Genomic DNA, 17,501 nt, shown 5'->3' on the forward strand with positions numbered 1-17,501 from the left:
TGTGGTTGTGGTTGGAGCAGCTGTTGTTGTGGTTGGAGCCGCTGTTGTTGTGGTTGGAGCCGCTGTTGTTGTGGTTGTAGCAGCTGTGGTTGTGGTTGGAGCAACTGTGGTTGTGCTTGGAGCAGCTGTTGTTTTGGTTGGAGCAGCTGTAGTTGTGGTTGGAACAACTGTTGTCGTGGTTGTAGGTGCTGTGGTTGTGGGTGGAGCTGCTGTTGTTGTGGTTGGAGCTGTTGTGGTTGTGGTTGGAGCCGCTGTTGTTGTGGTTGGAGCCTCTGTTGTTGTGGTTGGAGCTGCTGTGGTTGTGGTTGTCGCAGCTGTGGTTGTGGTTGTAGCAGCTGTTGTTGTGGATGTAGCATCTGTGCTTGTGGTTGTAGCAGCTGTTGTGGTTGTAGCAGCTGTGGTTGTGGTTGGAGCAGCTGTTGTTGTGGTTGGAGCCGCTGTTGTTGTGGTTGTAGCAGCTGTGGTTGTGATTGGAGCAACTGTGGTTGTGCTTGGAGCAGCTGTTGTTTTGGTTGGAGCAGCTGTAGTTGTGGTTGGAGCAACTGTTGTCGTGGTTGTAGGTGCTGTGGTTGTGGGTGGAGCAGCTGTTGTTGTGGTTGGAGCTGTTGTGGTTGTGGTTGGAGCCGCTGTTGTTGTGGTTGGAGCAGCTGTTGTTGTGGTTGGAGCTGCTGTGGTTGTGGTTGGAGCTGTTGTGGTCGTGGTTGGAGCCGCTGTTGTTGTGGTTGGAGCTGCTGTTGTGGTTGGGGCAACTGTGATTGTGGTTGAAGCAGCTGTTGTCGTGGTTGGAGCAGCTGTTCTCGTGGTTGGAGCTGTTGTGGTTGTGGTTGGAGCAACTGTGGTTGTGGTTGTAGCAGCTGTTGTTGTGGTTGGAGCCGCTGTTGTTGTGGTTGTAGCAGCTGTGGTTGTGGTTGGAGCAACTGTGGTTGTGCTTGGAGCAGCTGTTGTTTTGGTTGGAGCAGCTGCAGTTGTGGTTGGAGCAACTGTTGTCGTGGTTGTAGGTGTTGTGGTTGTGGGTGGAGCAGCTGTTGTTGTGGTTGGAGCTGCTGTGGTTGTGGTTGGAGCTGTTGTGGTTGTGGTTGGAGCAGCTGTTGTTGTGGTTGGAGCTGTTGTGGTTGTGGTTGGAGCTGTTGTGGTTGTCGTTGAAGCCGCTGTAGTTGTGGTTGGAGCAGCTGTTGCTGTGGTTGGAGCTGCTGTTGTTGTGGTTGGAGCTGCTGTGGTTGTGGTTGGAGCTGTTGTGGTTGTGGTTGGGTCAGCTGTTGTCGTGGTTGGAGCAGCTGTTGTTGTGGTTGGAGCTGTTGTGGTTGTGGTTGGAGCCGCTGTTGTTGTGGTTGGAGCTGTTGTGGTTGTGGTTATTGCCGCTGTTGTTGTGGTTGGAGCTGCTGTTGTTGTGGTTGGAGCTGCTGTGGTTGTGGTTGGAGCTCCTGTTGTTGTGGTTGGAGCAGCTGTGGTTGTGGTTGGAGCAGCTGCGGTTGTGGTTGGAGCAGCTGTTGTTGTGGTTGGAGCTGCCGTGGTTGTGGTTGGAGCTGTTGTGGTTGTGGTTGGGGCAGCTGTTGTCGTGGTTGGAGCAGCTGTTGTTGTGGTTGGAGCTGTTGTGGTTGTGGTTGGAGCCGCTGTTGTTGTGGTTGGAGCTGTTGTGGTTGTGGTTTTTGCCGCTGTTGTTGTGGTTGGAGCTGCTGTTGTTGTGGTTGGAGCTGCTGTGGTTGTGGTTGGAGCTCCTGTTGTTGTGTTTGGAGCAGCTGTGGTTGTGGTTGGAGCAGCTGCGGTTGTGGTTGGAGCAGCTGTTGTTGTGGTTGGAGCTGCCGTGGTTGTGTTTGGAGCAGCTGTTGTTGTGGTTGGAGCCGCGCTTGTTGTGGTTGAAGCAGCTGTTGTTGTGGTTGGACCAGCTGTGGTTGTGGTTGGGGTCGCTGTTGTTGTGATAGTAGCAGGAGTGGTTGTGGTTGGAGCTGTTGTGGTTGTGGTTGTCGCAGCTGTGGTTGCGGTTGTAGCAGCTGTTGTTGTGGATGTAGCATCTGTGGTTGTGGTTGTAGCAGCTGTTGTGGTTGTAGCAGCTGTGGTTGTGGTTGGAGCAGCTGTTGTTGTGGTTGGAGCCGCTGTTGTTGTGGTTGTAGCAGCTGTGGTTGTGGTTGTAGCAACTGTGGTTGTGCTTGGAGCAGCTGTTGTTTTGGTTGGAGCAGCTGTAGTTGTGGTTGGAGCAGCTGTTGTTGTGGTTGTAGGTGCTGTGGTTGTGGGTGGAGCAGCTGTTGTTGTGGTTAGTGCAGCTGTTGTTGTGGTTGGAGCTGTTGTGGTTGTGGTTGGAGCCGCTGTTGTTGTGGTTGGAGCTGCTGTTGTGGTTGGGGCAACTGTGATTGTGGTTGAAGCAGGTGTTGTCGTGGTTGGAGCAGCTGTTGTCGTAGTTGGAGCTGTTGTGGTTGTGGTTGGAGCTGTTGTGGTTGTCGTTGAAGCCGCTGTTGTTGTGGTTGGAGCAGCTGTTGTGGTTGGAGCTGATGTGGTTTGAGCTGTTGTGGTCGTTGTTGGAGCAGCAGTGGTTGTGGTTGTAGCTGCTGTTGTGGTTGGAGATACTGTTGTTGTGGTTGGAGCTGTTGTGGTGTTGGTTGGAGCAGCTGTGGTTGTGGTTGGAGCAGTTGTGGTTGTGGTTGGGGCAGCTGTTGTCGTGGTTGGAGCAGCTGTTGTCGTGGTTGTAAGTGCTGTTGTTGTAGGTGGAGCAGCTGTTGTTGTGGTTGGAGCTGTTGTGGTTGTGGTTGGAGCCGCTGTTGTTGTGGTTGGAGCCGCTGTTGTCGTAGTTGGAGCAGCTGTTGTCGTGGTTGGAGCTGTTGTGGTTGTGGTTGGAGCCGCTGTGGTTGTGGGTGGAGCAGCTGTTGTTGTGGTTGGAGCTGTTGTGGTTGTGGTTGGAGCCGCTGTTGTTGTGGTTAGTGCAGCTGTTGTTGTGGTTGGAGCTGTTGTGGTTGTGGTTGGAGCCGCTGTTGTTGTGGTTGGAGCTGCTGTTGTGGTTGGGGCAACTGTGATTGTGGTTGAAGCAGGTGTTGTCGTGGTTGGAGCAGCTGTTGTCGTAGTTGGAGCTGTTGTGGTTGTGGTTGGAGCTGTTGTGGTTGTCGTTGAAGCCGCTGTTGTTGTGGTTGGAGCAGCTGTTGTGGTTGGAGCTGATGTGGTTTCAGCTGTTGTGGTCGTTGTTGGAGCAGCAGTGGTTGTGGTTGTAGCTGCTGTTGTGGTTGGAGATACTGTTGTTGTGGTTGGAGCTGTTGTGGTGTTGGTTGGAGCAGCTGTGGTTGTGGTTGGAGCAGTTGTGGTTGTGGTTGGGGCAGCTGTTGTCGTGGTTGGAGCAGCTGTTGTCGTGGTTGTAAGTGCTGTTGTTGTAGGTGGAGCAGCTGTTGTTGTGGTTGGAGCTGTTGTGGTTGTGGTTGGAGCCGCTGTTGTTGTGGTTGGAGCCGCTGTTGTCGTAGTTGGAGCAGCTGTTGTCGTGGTTGGAGCTGTTGTGGTTGTGGTTGGAGCCGCTGTTGTTGTGGTTGGAGCTGTTGTGGTTGTGGTTATAGCAGCTGTTGTTGTGGTATGAGCTGCTGTGGTTGTGGTTGGAGCTCCTGTTGTTGTGGTTGGAGGTGCTGTATTTGTGGTTGGAGCATCTGTGGTTGTGGTTTGTGCAGCTGTTGTTGTGGTAGGAGCTGTTGTGGTTGTGGTTGGAGCCGCTGTTGTTGTGGTTGGAGCTGCTGTGGTTGTGGTTGAAGCTGTTATGGTTGTGGTTGGAGCCGCTGTTGTTGTGGTTGGAGCTGCTGTTGTGGTTGGAGCAACTGTGATTGTGGTTGGAGCAGCTGTTGTCGTGGTTGGAGCAGCTGTTGTCGTGGTTGGAGCTGTTGTGGTGGTGGTTGGAGCAGCTGTGGTTGTGGTTGGAGCAGTTGTGGTTGTGGTTGGGGCAGCTGTTGTCATGGTTGGAGGTGCTGTGGTTGTGGGTAGAGCAGCTGTTGTTGTGGTTGGAGGTGTTGTGGTTGTGGTTGGAGCTGCTGTTGTTGTGGTTGGAGCTGCTGTGGTTGTGGTTGGAGCTGCTGTTGTTGTGGTTGGAGCTGCTGTGGTTGTGGTTGGAGCTGCTGTTGTTGTGGTTGGAGCAGCTGTGGTTGTGGTTGGAGCAGCTGTTCTTGTGGTTGGAGCAGCTGTTGTTGTGGTTGGAGGTGCTGTGGTTGTGGTTGGAGCATCTGTGGATGTGGTTGGAGCAGCTGTGGTTGTGGTAGGAGCAGCTGTGTTTGTGGTTGGAGCAGCTGTTGTTGTGGTTGGAGCTTCTGTGGTTGTGGTTGGAGCAGCTGTTGTGGTTGCAGCTGAAGTGGTTGGTGCTTCAGTAGCTGTAGTTATAGTTGGAGCCAATGTAGTTGTGGTTGGAGCAGCTGTAGTTACTGGAGCTGCTGTAGTTGTGGTTTCAGCTGCTTTGGTTGTGGTTATTGCAGCTGTTGTTGTGGTTAGTACAACTGTTGTGGATGTAGGAGCTGTAGTTTTTGCATCAGCTGCACCTGATGGTGCTGTGGTTGTTGTTGGAGTTGCTGTTGTTTTGGATTTGGCTTCTGTGGTTGTTGTGTCACCAACTGTTGTTGTTACAGAGAGTGTGGCTGTAGTTTCAGTTGGAACAGCTGTAGTTTGTACTGGAGTAGCTGTTGTAGTTTCTGGAACAACTACAGTTGTTGGTTGAGGCTCTGTAGTTGTGTCTGACGTTGTTGTGGTAACAACTGCTGTTGTTGTGTCTGGAGTGCTTCTCGTTGTTGCCACTTTGTTTGTTGTTGAATAAGCACTTGTGATGGTTGTAGGATTTGTAGTTGTCTGTGCAGCCATCATCTTCTGAGCTGTTTATTTTTTAGAGTGGAAACATTTTAAATAATCAATATTTACATCATATGCTGTTGTATTTAGGCACTGGATTTATAACATCAAACTTACTTGTTAGTATTAGTAGCAGTGGTAACACTTTTTCAGGACCCATGCTTTTTCAATCTTAATGCTGTAATTGTAAGCAAAACAAACAACTTATTCAAACATTAGTTAATCAGAGAAATAATTCATCAATACTTAATTTCATTTAACATGGAGACATTTTGAAATGTGGATATCACAAGGAAATGTGGATGTCCACATTTCATTGTGGACATCAAATATATTTACAGTACAGACCAAACATTTGGACACACCTTCTAATTCAATGGGTTTTCTTTATTTTCATGACTATTTATAAGGCAAGAAATCCCACTTATTAACCTGACAGGGCACACCTATGAAGTGAAAACCATTTCAGGTGACTACCTCTTGAAGCTCATCAAGAAAATGCAGAGTGTGTGCAAAGCAGTAATCACAGCAAAAGGTTGCTACTTTGAAGAAACTAGAATATAAGGGGTATTTTCAGTTGTTTTACACTTTTTTGTTTAGTGCATATTTCCACATGTGTTTTGATGCCTTCAGTGTGAATCTACAATGTCAATAGTCATGAAAATAAAGGAAACTCATTGAATTAAAAGGTGTGTCCAAACTTTTGGTCCGTACTGTATATATCTATATATATATAAGTGTGTCCAAACTTTTGGTCTGTATTGAGTACAGACCAAAAGTTTGGACACCTCCTCATTGAATTCAGTGAGAAAGTGTGTCCAAACTTTTGGTCTGTACTGTATATATACTGTATATATATATACAGTATACAGTATATATATATAGCCGTTCTATAGTAAATTATAAAATACTCGTTGCACTACAGGCAGGCAGGGGAAAATAAGCAGCTTCAATTTGTCGCTCCTTTCTGAGTCAGCCAGTTGTGCCATCGCTTCTAGAAATAGAAACAACACCTGAGAAACAACGTCAAGCTGCTGGTACAGCCTTTGGTTCACTCTCGAATCCACAGACTACCTCTGTGCCCTCTGCGCTCAGCTGTTTCTGCCAGAGATTTACTGTGCATATTTACTTGTGGAAGTTATCATTAGACCAGGTCTGAATCTGATCGTTATGCTTGGATACTGGTAACATTAATGACTGTGCTGTTTCAAAGTTTGCTCTAGCTTGACACGGATACCAGTTTCCTCCTCACCGCTGCATCTTAAAAATAGGTATGATTGAAATGTAGAGACTGCTGTAAACCCTCAGCTGTGAGAGGAAAGTTCAAAACTAGCTCAAATCTACACATGTCTAACACACAGAAGCCTAATACATTAATAATTTGAACCAGAGCCTCACGTATGGAAGGCCACAAGTGTCAGTTTAGTACTTTAAAAAGTACAAAATTAGATTTTTATGTATGTAAAAATTGTAATACAACTGGATACATGTCTGTCAAATTGAAATAATAAATAATTATCTTGCACAAATTATGATAAAAAAAATTATATTTATCAATCAATCAATCAATCTGATTTTATTTGTATAGCACATTTCAGCAGCAAGGCATTTCAAAGTGCTTTACATCATATCAAACACAAAAACACAATGCAACATAGAATCAACAATCAAAACACGACATTAAGTCAGGTTCCATCAATAAATTTGCAATTGATTACGTTTCAAATACAATCCTGAACAGGTGGGTTTTTAGTCGAGTTTGCATCCATAGAAGGTTTACCTGTTACACTCCTACTGTGTTATATGGAACAAAATACCTATTGCTATTTTTATTCCCACTCACGCTCACAATCACACAGTTTAAAACGATGTAGGCAGCATTTTAATGGGCTTCTGGCACCAGGCTCCATACACCTCTTTCACAGAATTTCGAGCAGGGACTCCGCTGTCCCTCACGGATTTTTGTGGAATTCTATGGTACCTGTTAGTGTCTAGAATTTACAGGGTTTGTGTTACGCACAATGACCCTCAGTCACTCGCCGTTTTGGGTCTCAAGTAATGTATGGAAGAGGATTAGGGCCACCAAAAAACAAAATTCTGACTTTCAAATCAGAATTTTGAGAGAAATGTCACAAATCTGACTTTATTCTCAGAATTCTGAGATTAAAGTCAGATTTTGTTTTTTTCCAGTGGCCCTAATTCTGTTCCGTACTTGAGTAATAACTTAATGTGTATATTTTTATTCATAGTCATGTGCTCCTAAAGTTTAGGAATTTATTTTTTATCTCTCCATATTACAAATCAGATAAAATAAAACATGAAACATATTTTTGTCATTGGCTATTCTGCCACTGAGGTCCTGTGAAGCTGTTAGGATTTAGTAGACAAGGAGCAGTTATAATTATTCAATAATCTACTTTAGCACCGGAAATGAAACATAACTTGAAAAAAAAATTAATAAATGATTTTACCATGCATTTGATTCAAATTTTGCTCTGATTCCAAATTTAATATATTTTTGTGTAATAAATTACGAAAACAATACTGAATTATTAATTTGATAAATTTCCAGTTTTATTCAAATTATCACATAGGCTATAACACGTATTTAATAACTCAGTAATGCTTAGGATTTGTCATCGTTAGTAGTCTACAACAGGAATATCATGTTGAATCTGTTCAAAAGAGGAAAAATAAAAGTGTTGAGAGGCTGGGAAAGACCAAAGAACAAAATGAACCATGTATTTAAATTGTTAAAGAAAAAAGAAAAACCTTATATTTCTGCTTAGTTAGTGGTGGGTGGGCAGCTGGCCTGTGTGTAAATATGCAATTTTTGATTAGCGCCGATAATTATTTATAGCTCGCATTGAGGCAGTGTATTAAATTCATTATTATATATTTTTTTCAACCAACAGTCTTCGACAATAGTGTTGTGGGTCTGAGCAACGCTCTTGCGGTCACAACAAGTGTTCAAACCACAAGAAAGACGCAAAAGCTAAGAGAGCGCTAAAACATGCAGCAACTGATTCTTTGGAGACTGGACGTTGTCGGGTAACTTTAAAGACATTTTGCTGAAACCGTTTAACAACAGTGGGGCGTTTTTAATGAAGCCAGTTCATTTAGCCCAAATAATGCCACGACACATAACGCGTCGCGCAGCTTCTCCGGCGTCCTGTCAGGGTACGCCTTTTTAACAGCGCATTCGGCAATGTTTTGGACAAATGAAGAAACGTCGTGGGCAACTTTGAACGCGGGAGCAATTAAACAGAACACGGACAACATAAATATTCCCATCCAGATGGAATTCGACTTTGAACATAATAAAAGGAATCCGCAGAAACTCAGGGAGGCTGAAATGGACAGGGAGCAGAAGTTGGAAACTCTTCTGGAACCCTGCAGGCAAATTTAACCAAGTTTATTTTTCACTGTCCTGTGTGGGTTTTAGAGAGAAATAATGTCTATTTCAATGTGCAAATACACTTATATCAGTAGATAGTAAATAATCTGAACTATATTCTAATTAAATGGGTTTTTTTTCCCTGTTGTATGCAGATCTTGCCTGCGTTGCGAGCTGTAAAACAATCAATTCTACCATTTATAATTGATGGCGCTACATCAATTCTTCGATTATTGAGTCAAGCCCACAAGGTGGATGTCAGGGCTGAAAGCTGTGGTGTTATTATTTTATTTAGGAAAAAACTGATTTAGAGGTAAGAACTTTTTTTTTTTTTACAAAAGATGAATTTTGAGTGGGTTTTTACAGAGTTGGAACTAGAATATTGTCTGTCAGTTGAGAAAGTAGTTTCTCAAGCAGCTAATTATCTGAAAGTTGTCCATAAAGAATGACAAGACGCTATTTTGGGTTGGCTTATTTCTCAATTACACTTGTTAAATTGCATCTACAACGTGGTTTCTAATTTTGCTCTTTTTTTAAAATTTTGCTCCAACTCATCCCATCATGCATTGCATCCTACATACTGGGGTAGGTTTTAATAAAGGCCACGTCTGTCTTCGACACAAACTCACAAATTCTGTAATCTCCTTATGTGGTTTTCTATCAGTACTATTTGTAGTAAACTCGTGGGGTATTTTGTGAAACAGTTTGAAAGGTCTGTCTTAAAAATTGGAGGTGTTAAATATGCCAAGGCAAAAAGTGTTACAATGTTTCCAGGAGAATGAACAAGAATGAAGAAACAGGTATTTTTGGTACTCTGTGATTCTGCCTGTGCTCATCTCTCCAAAGGGATGGATAGCTCAGAGAATGATCCTGCCTAAGTGGTCAAATTCAAGTCGACATTCAACACAAACCCGGAGACACAAAAAAAGGAAAAGAAAGAAATTAAGAGAAAAGCATCTTTTGCCAATCTGAAAATTGCTACTGTACTGACTTCCATATTCAGGTCAATACAGATCAGAGAGGGCTGAACTCTGGGATTAAGCAGAACTAAAACGTGAATATAATCTCCATATATTAGAATATTGTTGAAATGTTTAGTATCTATTTTAAATAACCTCGCTGTTACTGTAAGATAAACAGACCACAAAATATTTTTTTAAATATATTTTTATAATGACTGCTAAAGTAAGAATTTAGCAAAAATGGGAAAACGTACTCATGACTTCTCCTAAACAAAAGCAGTTTTTATGAAAAAGTGAGAAAAAAAAAAGTTCAAATTCTGTAACTTTGATAATATATATAAAAAAAGAACTAAAAGTAAAAATCTGTTTTGATTCTCTTTAATGTGGTGGAACTTTGACATAATTTTGCCTATTTTACTGATTATATGGAATGCCCTCAAATCAGTGCGAACTAGTTAAATGTTTACAAATTCCTCAATTTAAAACTAGTGTCTAAATATCTAAAAACAAATCTGTGTTAATAAATCAGATCTAAAAGGCAAATCTTTCAAAAAAATTGTCAGTTTTTAAGGTTCATTGTATTTAAACCTTTAAATCTTAACGCTCAGAAATGTACTTACCCAGAGCAGTAAATCAATTGAAAGGTTCGTAAAATCTCTCTTGCTGCTCTTGAAACTTGCTTTTCTAGAGCTTGCTCAGCCTTATATATTAGCTCTAAGTTATTACCAGAATGACGCAGATATGAAATTTCTATTGAAACAACATAGGTATTTCAGGAATGGCGAGGTAACAAATCCGGCTGTGCAACTCCCCTTTTTTTTATAAGTTTCTTTCACCTACACCACATTCACAGCTCAGTGATATTTCTTCATTCCACCCAAGTAAACAATCCAGATGATTTTGCTTTTATTTGTGGATGTGTTGCAGTTTTAAGTATGTCAAAATATAAAGATAAGACTGTGTTGCAAATAAAAACAGCGAAAATATATTTTTTGGCTTAGTTTCATTTTGCTAAGATGCACGGTAAATTTGTTGAATGCAAATTGTGAGTAAGAGAATGCCAGAGGTGTGGCTGTAATACCATCTTTTGTGCAACGCTGACGACTTTAGAGAATCCAAATTTAGAATAGATGCACTCTGTTCAGAAATCCATTATTAACTTGTGAAATTCTTAGTTGACAGGTCGGATCAGGCACATAACAAACCATGCTTAGGTTCACAAAAGGGATCACAAGAAGTCCACATTTTGTGATCCTTAAATGAGAACTTGTTTTTTTGTATAAGGTCTTACAAAAGTTATGTCATAACATGGCAAGAAATGTCTGTTGTGGAGTCACACTGTAACAAAACATATATGAGAATTTTAAAACAATTTGAAATTTATTTTAAAAATATTCTGAGTCAAAAAAGCAACATGGTTCCAATATAAGAGTCTTCAATGTCAGTTGAGAATGCAACTATAAAATAAATTTGTAAACAAACATTTTACAATAAACTTTAATGTATAATTCTTTAATTACGATGTGTGAAATTACAATTCACACGTGTTTGATTTAGATATTTAACTACATAGAAAAATGCTTTAACAAGTACAGTCATTCAACCACAAGGAAATTTCAAGAGGAAACTAAAATCAGTAATTGCATGGCTTTCTTTTGAAATACTTTCTCTATGTGTCATTGGCAGATGAGTCAAATCTTGCCACTTCACAGTTTGCTGCATTTAATAAAAAGACTGCTGAGCCTCAGACCAAAATGACTGATCTATGACTAGCATTATAAATAACAGAAGTGGGATGTTGTTTTTGGTTGTTCCCATTCAAAAGTATGTCAGATACAGTGAATCATTCCTAATGCATTTTCCATCCGTTCATCCATTCATCTGTCCATCCTTCCACCGGCATTTCAAGGCCAGCAGAGGCACATACAGGTAGTCCCTCCTGCATGTCTTGGGTCTACTTCTGGGTCTCCTCCCGGTGGGATGTGCCCAGAACACCTCACCAGGGAGGCATCCTAACCACACGGCAGAACCTCCGCCACTGGCTCGTGTCAATGTGGAGAAGCAGCAGCTCTACTGTGAGTCCGTCCCGGATGACCGAGCTTCACCCTGTCTCTAAGGGAGAGTCCAGACACCCTGCGGATGAAACTCTTTCTGGCCACCAGTATCCATGATCTCGTTCTTTCTGTTCCTACCCAGAGCTGATGACTGCAGAGGAGGGTTGGACCGTATCTCAACCAGTAAATTATGATCTTGGCCTTTTGACTCAGCTCCCTCTTCACCCCAACAAACCGGTACCGAGTCCACATCACTACAGACCCAGAACAATTTAGCGTATCAATAACCCCCTCAATTTTTCTCCTCATTCATGAACAAGAGCCTGGAGCTACTTAAACCTCAGCGAGGAGGTAATTCATTTTCCTCTTAATCAAACGGAAGGTTTTCAGATGGTGGAAGATGTCAACACTAAAATCATTCACAGCAGAAAATGGAAACATCTAATTTGAGATTTTGGCAATAGCTTTAACATATGGCCTTAAGACACACATTGTAGATTAAAACTAATAAAGACTTCAGATTAGAACGAGTTCATTTGAAATAAATTGGTTATTTGACATTAGGAGAACTGAAGGTCATCGGCAACTCAAGAAGAATCGGTTTGTTCATCACTAAGACAGAAGATTTTTCTGCTAACAGAATAAAAAGAAACGTGAAAACAAATAGAATGAGGAGCAAAAAGATATTTAAAAGTCTTAAGATTCACCTGTTGTTACATAAAGGGGAAGAGTCAAAGTGAATGTGTGATAATGAGTCAATTATATTAATTAATTGCATATGTGCCTGGATCAAATTTAGTCATATTCAAGAAATTAGAATATGGATTCTGATTAGTCTTGTTTTTCAGATTAAACATATTTGTCATTAGACCCACAATTCTGCATTAATATATTTTTATTGGTCTGATGTAACATTCTAATCTTGAATATCATGTTTCCATTAGCTTTAAACAATAAATCATCATAATTAACTGAAATTGAAGCTTTAAAACATCAGTCTATTTGTAATTAAACTATATAACTTGTTTTACTTGTCAGCTGAGTTACTGAAATACTTTATCTTAAAATTCTAATTTATTGAATGACTGTCATTCTGTATTGAGTTTTGCAAGAAATGTACACTAGATGGCACTATTATGAGAAATGTATGCCATATACGTGCAAAGCACAAAAATGACACGGCAAAGAAACTTAGGCGGTATCCTCACTCCCGAGACTTTGAGATCCAACATTGAATAAGAATATTAATATTGACTCCATACGTGCTTCTAAAATTTCAAATTAATTATTAATTAAACAGAAAAGAAAATTCAACATCAGCTGTGTGCATTATGCTTGAAATGCTCTCCAGTGTATTTACACCAAAATATACAAACATAAACCACAAGGAGGTGCCAGAAGACTTCTAGTAGAAGTCTGGGGATTCTGAATTAATGACTGAAGTAAGCATTACGTTCATGGGCATTCTAGGCTTTTACACATTTTGCACATATCCCACGTTTTATTGTTGTACTTGGTTTTTAATAAACTTTTCTGTTTTAGCTGTTTAATGACGATTGATACAATTCAGTCTGCGATGTGTGAAACTTTGAACAGCTGACAGTAAACAGAAAATAATTACATAATGACTCTTATTTAAACTTTATATGTAGATGTGGGTTTTCTTTTTAAACAAAGAAGAAAAAAAAACAAGTGCAATGGCAGCTGCTTTTCCATTAATCATAAAATTGCGCAAATATAAATATAATCAGCGATAGGAGGAGGTCATGTGCCCAACAAATACAGAGCAAATGGCGACATGAGCTAATAACAGATGTAAGATGCAAACTCCAAAATATGCAATCACAGAAAACAAATGCAGGCAAAAAAAAAATGCTGCAATTACAAATAAAATGCTGCAACCACAATCAAAAGGCTGAAATTACAAATAAAATGCTGTAATCACGAAAAATGCCGCAAACACTAATAAAATGCTGCAATCACAAGAAAAAGGAGCAAGGCAGAGAAAAATGAAGCAAATAGCAAAAACAACTGCAAACTGGTTCCACAAAACGGACGCTCTCCAAACCACTAGGGGGAGTTGAACAACGAACAAATCAGTAAAAACAAGAAATGTGACCGGTAAATACACACTATGAATTTGCTGTAATAAGTTATTGTAAAACGCTTTTAGGCGAGAAAGTAATCTTCATAGCTTCATCTATCCACTCAGTTCGTCCAACATTAGGCTTCTTTGAAATGTGCTCCGGAGTTTTCGGAGCAGCGTAGCTCCAACTAACGGGGCCAGGCCGCTGTAGGCTCCACGGGTGGGTGGAGGGTGTTTTCCCACTAACCGCTTTCTGATGTCTGCAGGTCACCCTGTCGTTTTCCGCTGCCTGTTATTTGCGTGTAGCAGCTGAAAGCGTGAAATGAAATATTTAATGTGTTGGTATTTGTGCCGTTTGTAAATTCATAGTAAGAAAACTGTTTTAAGACATTACCCCTTAATGATCAAACAGAACACTTTTCACTTCTGATTGTGTGTAAGAAATACACACTTCCCTTTGATTGGCTTCTTACGTGCAGTGTGGACTTTTTTAAAGTTTATTTTTTATTGTTTTCTGTAGGTAACTCTTCAAGAAGAGAGGCCACAGTTTCAGGTTTGGATGCAGGTTCCCAGAATCTCCCAGTGAGTGATACTCTTCCTCCTCCTGGCCTGCCATTGTCTTCTGTCACTGTCTCTTCGTCTTTTATGTACTGAGATTATTGGAATATTTTCCCCTGATTCCCTGAAGATGTCGGCTGATTATCTGCTTGTTATTCTAATGAACGCAGTTTCATGAAAACATTTTTGCATGGGTTTAGATGCTGATTACAATAATAATAATAAGTGTAAGTATATAAAGCACTAACTCTTTCCATACACAGACTAAAAAGAGACATGCACATTTGTTCTCACTGTGTGAAGTTAAATCCGACCACAATTTTCAGGTTTTAACTTGGTGTGTGTGCAAGTGAGGCTTCCTACAAAATGGACTTAGTCCCACCAATTCTGTCATCAGAAGGAATGGGCCAGAACTCCAGCAAAATGTTGTGTGAAAACCTGTGGAAGGAAACCCCAAAGGCTTGACACAAATCATGTAGTTTAGTAAATAGAAATAATTTTGGTAATTCTAACTAAGCTAAAACGAGATAAGTTTGGTTTGTAACTTCAGACAGGGAGGAGAAAAGAAGATAATTTAATATATAAAAACAATTCCATTGCAAAATTGTGTTTTCATTATCTTTTATTAAACTGATAGGTATATTCTTTACAGAATACCTTCTGTTATAAATACAATTAAAAGGAAAAGAAAAACTGGACAATCATACAGGACGTTGCTCAGACAGCTTATTTTTGGTAAATCCCACAATATTTATTGAGAGAGAAATCTTCACCAAACTAAATAATCCTTCAAGAAATACCTTCATGATGAATATGATAAGTTAATACAATGACACAGAATAATTAGTTTTTCATTAATAAATAAGACAAAATTGACATGAGGAAATGATCAAGCTTCAATAAATGTTTTAAAGTTTAAAATTCTAAGTGAATCTTGGTCCGGAATTAGAACAACATTCTTGTTCACACAAGCAATAATTGACATTTTCATGCAGATTTTCCTCTGGAAGCCAGCAGAGACGTTATTGTTGTGTTGAAAGAAGCCATGACAACAGGACCATGCTGAATGCAGTGATGAGGCTGATTGTATGGCTTGCTCCACTCGACGTTTCTGTGTAAAAGAAGGCAAAAAAAAAACTTACATCAACAAACTCCTTCGTGAGTTCATAGATCTTGTATGATTAACATGTTAATCTATATTTTCTGTAGTTTGAATGTAATTTAACTTACGTGTGCCATCCACAAAAATTGAATTGATGTCAATGTTGAAAGCTGTGACGGTTGAATTTGCTTTCACCAAAACATCTTTGATTTGGGTGCTACTAGGTTGGGATGCTGTTGCAAATCCAAGGTCAATGTTGTTGATGATTGATCCATTGCTGCAGAGGTAACAACATTTCAGTTATTCTGTGCACATTCATATTAAACAGTCTTCAGAATTTATCTGCAACTCATACCTGAATGAAATCACAATGAAACTGCGGTAAGAAGCGAACGCTGCCTGGTAGAGTGGTTCAAGCTGCAAAAAGACAAAAAAAAGTGTGAGTTTTCTATTAATGGTGAATTTTAACATTGGGTACTTCAAAATATAATTGCAACAATCAGGCTTGAAGTTTGTGAAAAAGCAGTAAAGGGAATAAAAAATTTCTCCTGTGATATTGCAAGCTCTTAATATTGGCTTGATAAAACATGTTCAGACCCATTGTTTTTTTTCTTTTTTTCATCATTGTTTTTCGATTCATGCAAAAAAATAAAGATGGAACATGTTTTGGAGTCTGTGTGACATTGTATGGAAATTTTATATTTGCTGCCAAAGCGCACAGATATGAAGAAAGAAAACTTGTATTAGTTCTTTTAGGTAAGATGTTTTAAACACTAATGACTAATGCAAATATTTCACGACCATCTCAAATAATACTTACATGGGTCTTCAAAAGTACGGCTCGTTTTATGAAAGCTGTAGATGATGTGTCCAGCAACTCAGTGGTAAATATCTCTCCCGCAGACCTAAAAGTCAGTCGCCTTTTCACTAGTGACTCCACAGTTGTAGTTGTTGTGGTGGTTGGCGTAGTTGTAGCATTTGTAGTATTTGTAGTAGTTGTAGTGGTTGGCGTAGTTGTAGTAGTTGTATTGGTGGTTGGCGTAGTTGTAGTAGTTGTATTGGTGGTTGGCGTAGTTGTAGTATTTGTAGTAGTTGTATTGGTGGTTGGCGTAGTTGTAGTATTTGTAGTAGTTGCATTGGTGGTTGGCGTAGTTGTAGTATTTGTAGTAGTTGTATTGGTGGTTGGCGTAGTTGTAGTATTTGTAGTAGTTGGGGTGGTTGGCGTAGTTGTAGTAGTTGCATTGGTGGTTGGCGCAGTTGTAGTAGTATTTGTAGTATCTGTAGCATTTGTAGTTGGAGCAGAGGTTGCCAAAGGTGTGCCTACCAGTAACAGAAACAATATAAAATTAGCCATTGCTTGTTGTCAAAAATGAAGTCCCTGCAGTTTTTTATCAAAATTAAACAGACACATAAACTGGTCAAAAATACAAATATCAATGCTTCTAAAAAGAGCTTCACTGCTCTGTTCTTGTGTAGTGTTAAAACTCGTTTACTTACTTATTAAATTAATGGTGTTAGGAATGAATGTAACGTTGAAAGTGGTGCTGTTTATCGCCTCGCGTAAGGTTTCTTGTACAACTTCATTCTTTGGGAGATTTTCAGAAGTTGTAGTTTTATTAAACTCCAACCCCACTTCTGCTTCAGTAGCAGTCAATCGTGCAGATTTTGTGGAAATTCTGCAACATAACCATAAATAAAGCAAGTTAAGAAAAAAACAGAAAATAAAAAACCTATAATATTTTGGCTATTTTTCATCAAATAACATAAATCATCATTCAGATCACAAATATGCTTGTAGAAAGAGAAGAAGTACAATTTAAATCTTACCTAAATGCAATGACAAAACTACGAATGAAGAGGATTCCAAACTTCTTTTTGTAGATTGAGTCATACTGTAGGAAATAACATTGAATGCAACCATAAGAAAGAAGAATAAATTTGAATCATTCAAAATAGATGTTTACTGAATCTTTGCAAATATAAAATAGACATGTCTGTTTGGTACTTACAGTTTCTTTGACTTTTTTCTCAAGATCCATAAACAATTTGCTGGATTTGTTTCCAAGCTGTTCATCATATGGTTCAATAATGGTTGCTGCAAGAACATACACTGGAGCAGGAGGTTCAGTTGTAGTTTTTAAAGTAGTTGTTTCTGTGGGGGCATATGTGGGTTCAGAATGGGATCCTGTGGTTGAAGTTGGAGCTGCTGTTGAAATGGTCGGAGCAGCTGTTGTGGTTGGAGGTGATGTGGTTGTGGTTGTAGCAGCGGTTGTTGTGGTTGTAGCAGCTGTGGTTGTGGTTGTAGCAGCGGTTGTTGTGGTTGTAGCAGCTGTTGTGGTTGTAGCAGCTGTGGTTGTGGTTGTAGCAGCTGTTGTTGTGGTTGAAGCAGCTGTTGTGGTTGGAGCAGTAGTAGTTGTGGTTGGAGCCGCTGTAGTTGTGGTTGGAGCAGCTGTTGTGGTTGGAGCTGCTGTGGTTGTGGTTGTAGCAGCTGTGGTTGTGGTTGGAGCAACAGTGGTTGTGATTGGAGCAGCTGTGGTTGTGGTTGTAGCAG

General features: G+C 40.4%; 2 protein-coding genes across 2 annotated transcripts; both read right to left on the minus strand.

Moving 5' to 3' along the window:
• Positions 1-1,249: 1,249 nt before the first annotated feature.
• Positions 1,250-3,168, minus strand: LOC116716279 (mucin-5AC-like; the record flags this gene model as incomplete). Its single annotated transcript, XM_032557200.1, has 4 exons — positions 1,250-1,274; positions 1,885-1,904; positions 1,978-2,030; positions 2,241-3,168. Coding segments are annotated over 4 exons (1,026 nt in total), but the record flags the coding sequence as incomplete, so codon positions are not given.
• An 11,284-nt stretch (positions 3,169-14,452) lies between these two features.
• LOC116715880 (cell wall protein DAN4-like) lies at positions 14,453-17,242 on the minus strand. The gene is made up of 8 exons (XM_032556597.1): positions 16,960-17,242; positions 16,778-16,842; positions 16,448-16,626; positions 15,955-16,270; positions 15,771-15,906; positions 15,306-15,367; positions 15,079-15,227; positions 14,453-14,959 (listed from the first exon to the last, which is right to left on the minus strand). The coding sequence occupies exons 1-8, from the start codon at positions 16,987-16,989 to the stop codon at positions 14,871-14,873; spliced, it is 1,026 nt and encodes a 341-aa protein (XP_032412488.1). The 5' UTR covers positions 16,990-17,242; the 3' UTR covers positions 14,453-14,870.
• Between the last annotated feature and the right edge of the window lie 259 nt (positions 17,243-17,501).

The sequence above is a fragment of the Xiphophorus hellerii genome, chromosome 24 (genome assembly GCF_003331165.1).
Source record: "Xiphophorus hellerii strain 12219 chromosome 24, Xiphophorus_hellerii-4.1, whole genome shotgun sequence".
Classification (NCBI taxonomy): Eukaryota; Metazoa; Chordata; class Actinopteri; order Cyprinodontiformes; family Poeciliidae; genus Xiphophorus; species Xiphophorus hellerii.

What these genes read in the sequence shown, in the direction of transcription:
- LOC116715880 (XM_032556597.1), bottom strand. Translation starts at nt 16,989, where the DNA reads ATGGATCTTGAGAAAAAAGTCAAAGAAACT. An exon ending in AGAAAAAAGTCAAAGAAACT is followed by an intron (nt 16,843 to 16,959) that starts GTAAGTACCAAA and finishes TATTTCCTACAG; the next exon opens with TATGACTCAATCTACAAAAA. An exon ending in ACTACTACAACTACGCCAAC is followed by an intron (nt 15,907 to 15,954) that starts CACTACAACTAC and finishes TACGCCAACCAC; the next exon opens with CACAACAACTACAACTGTGG.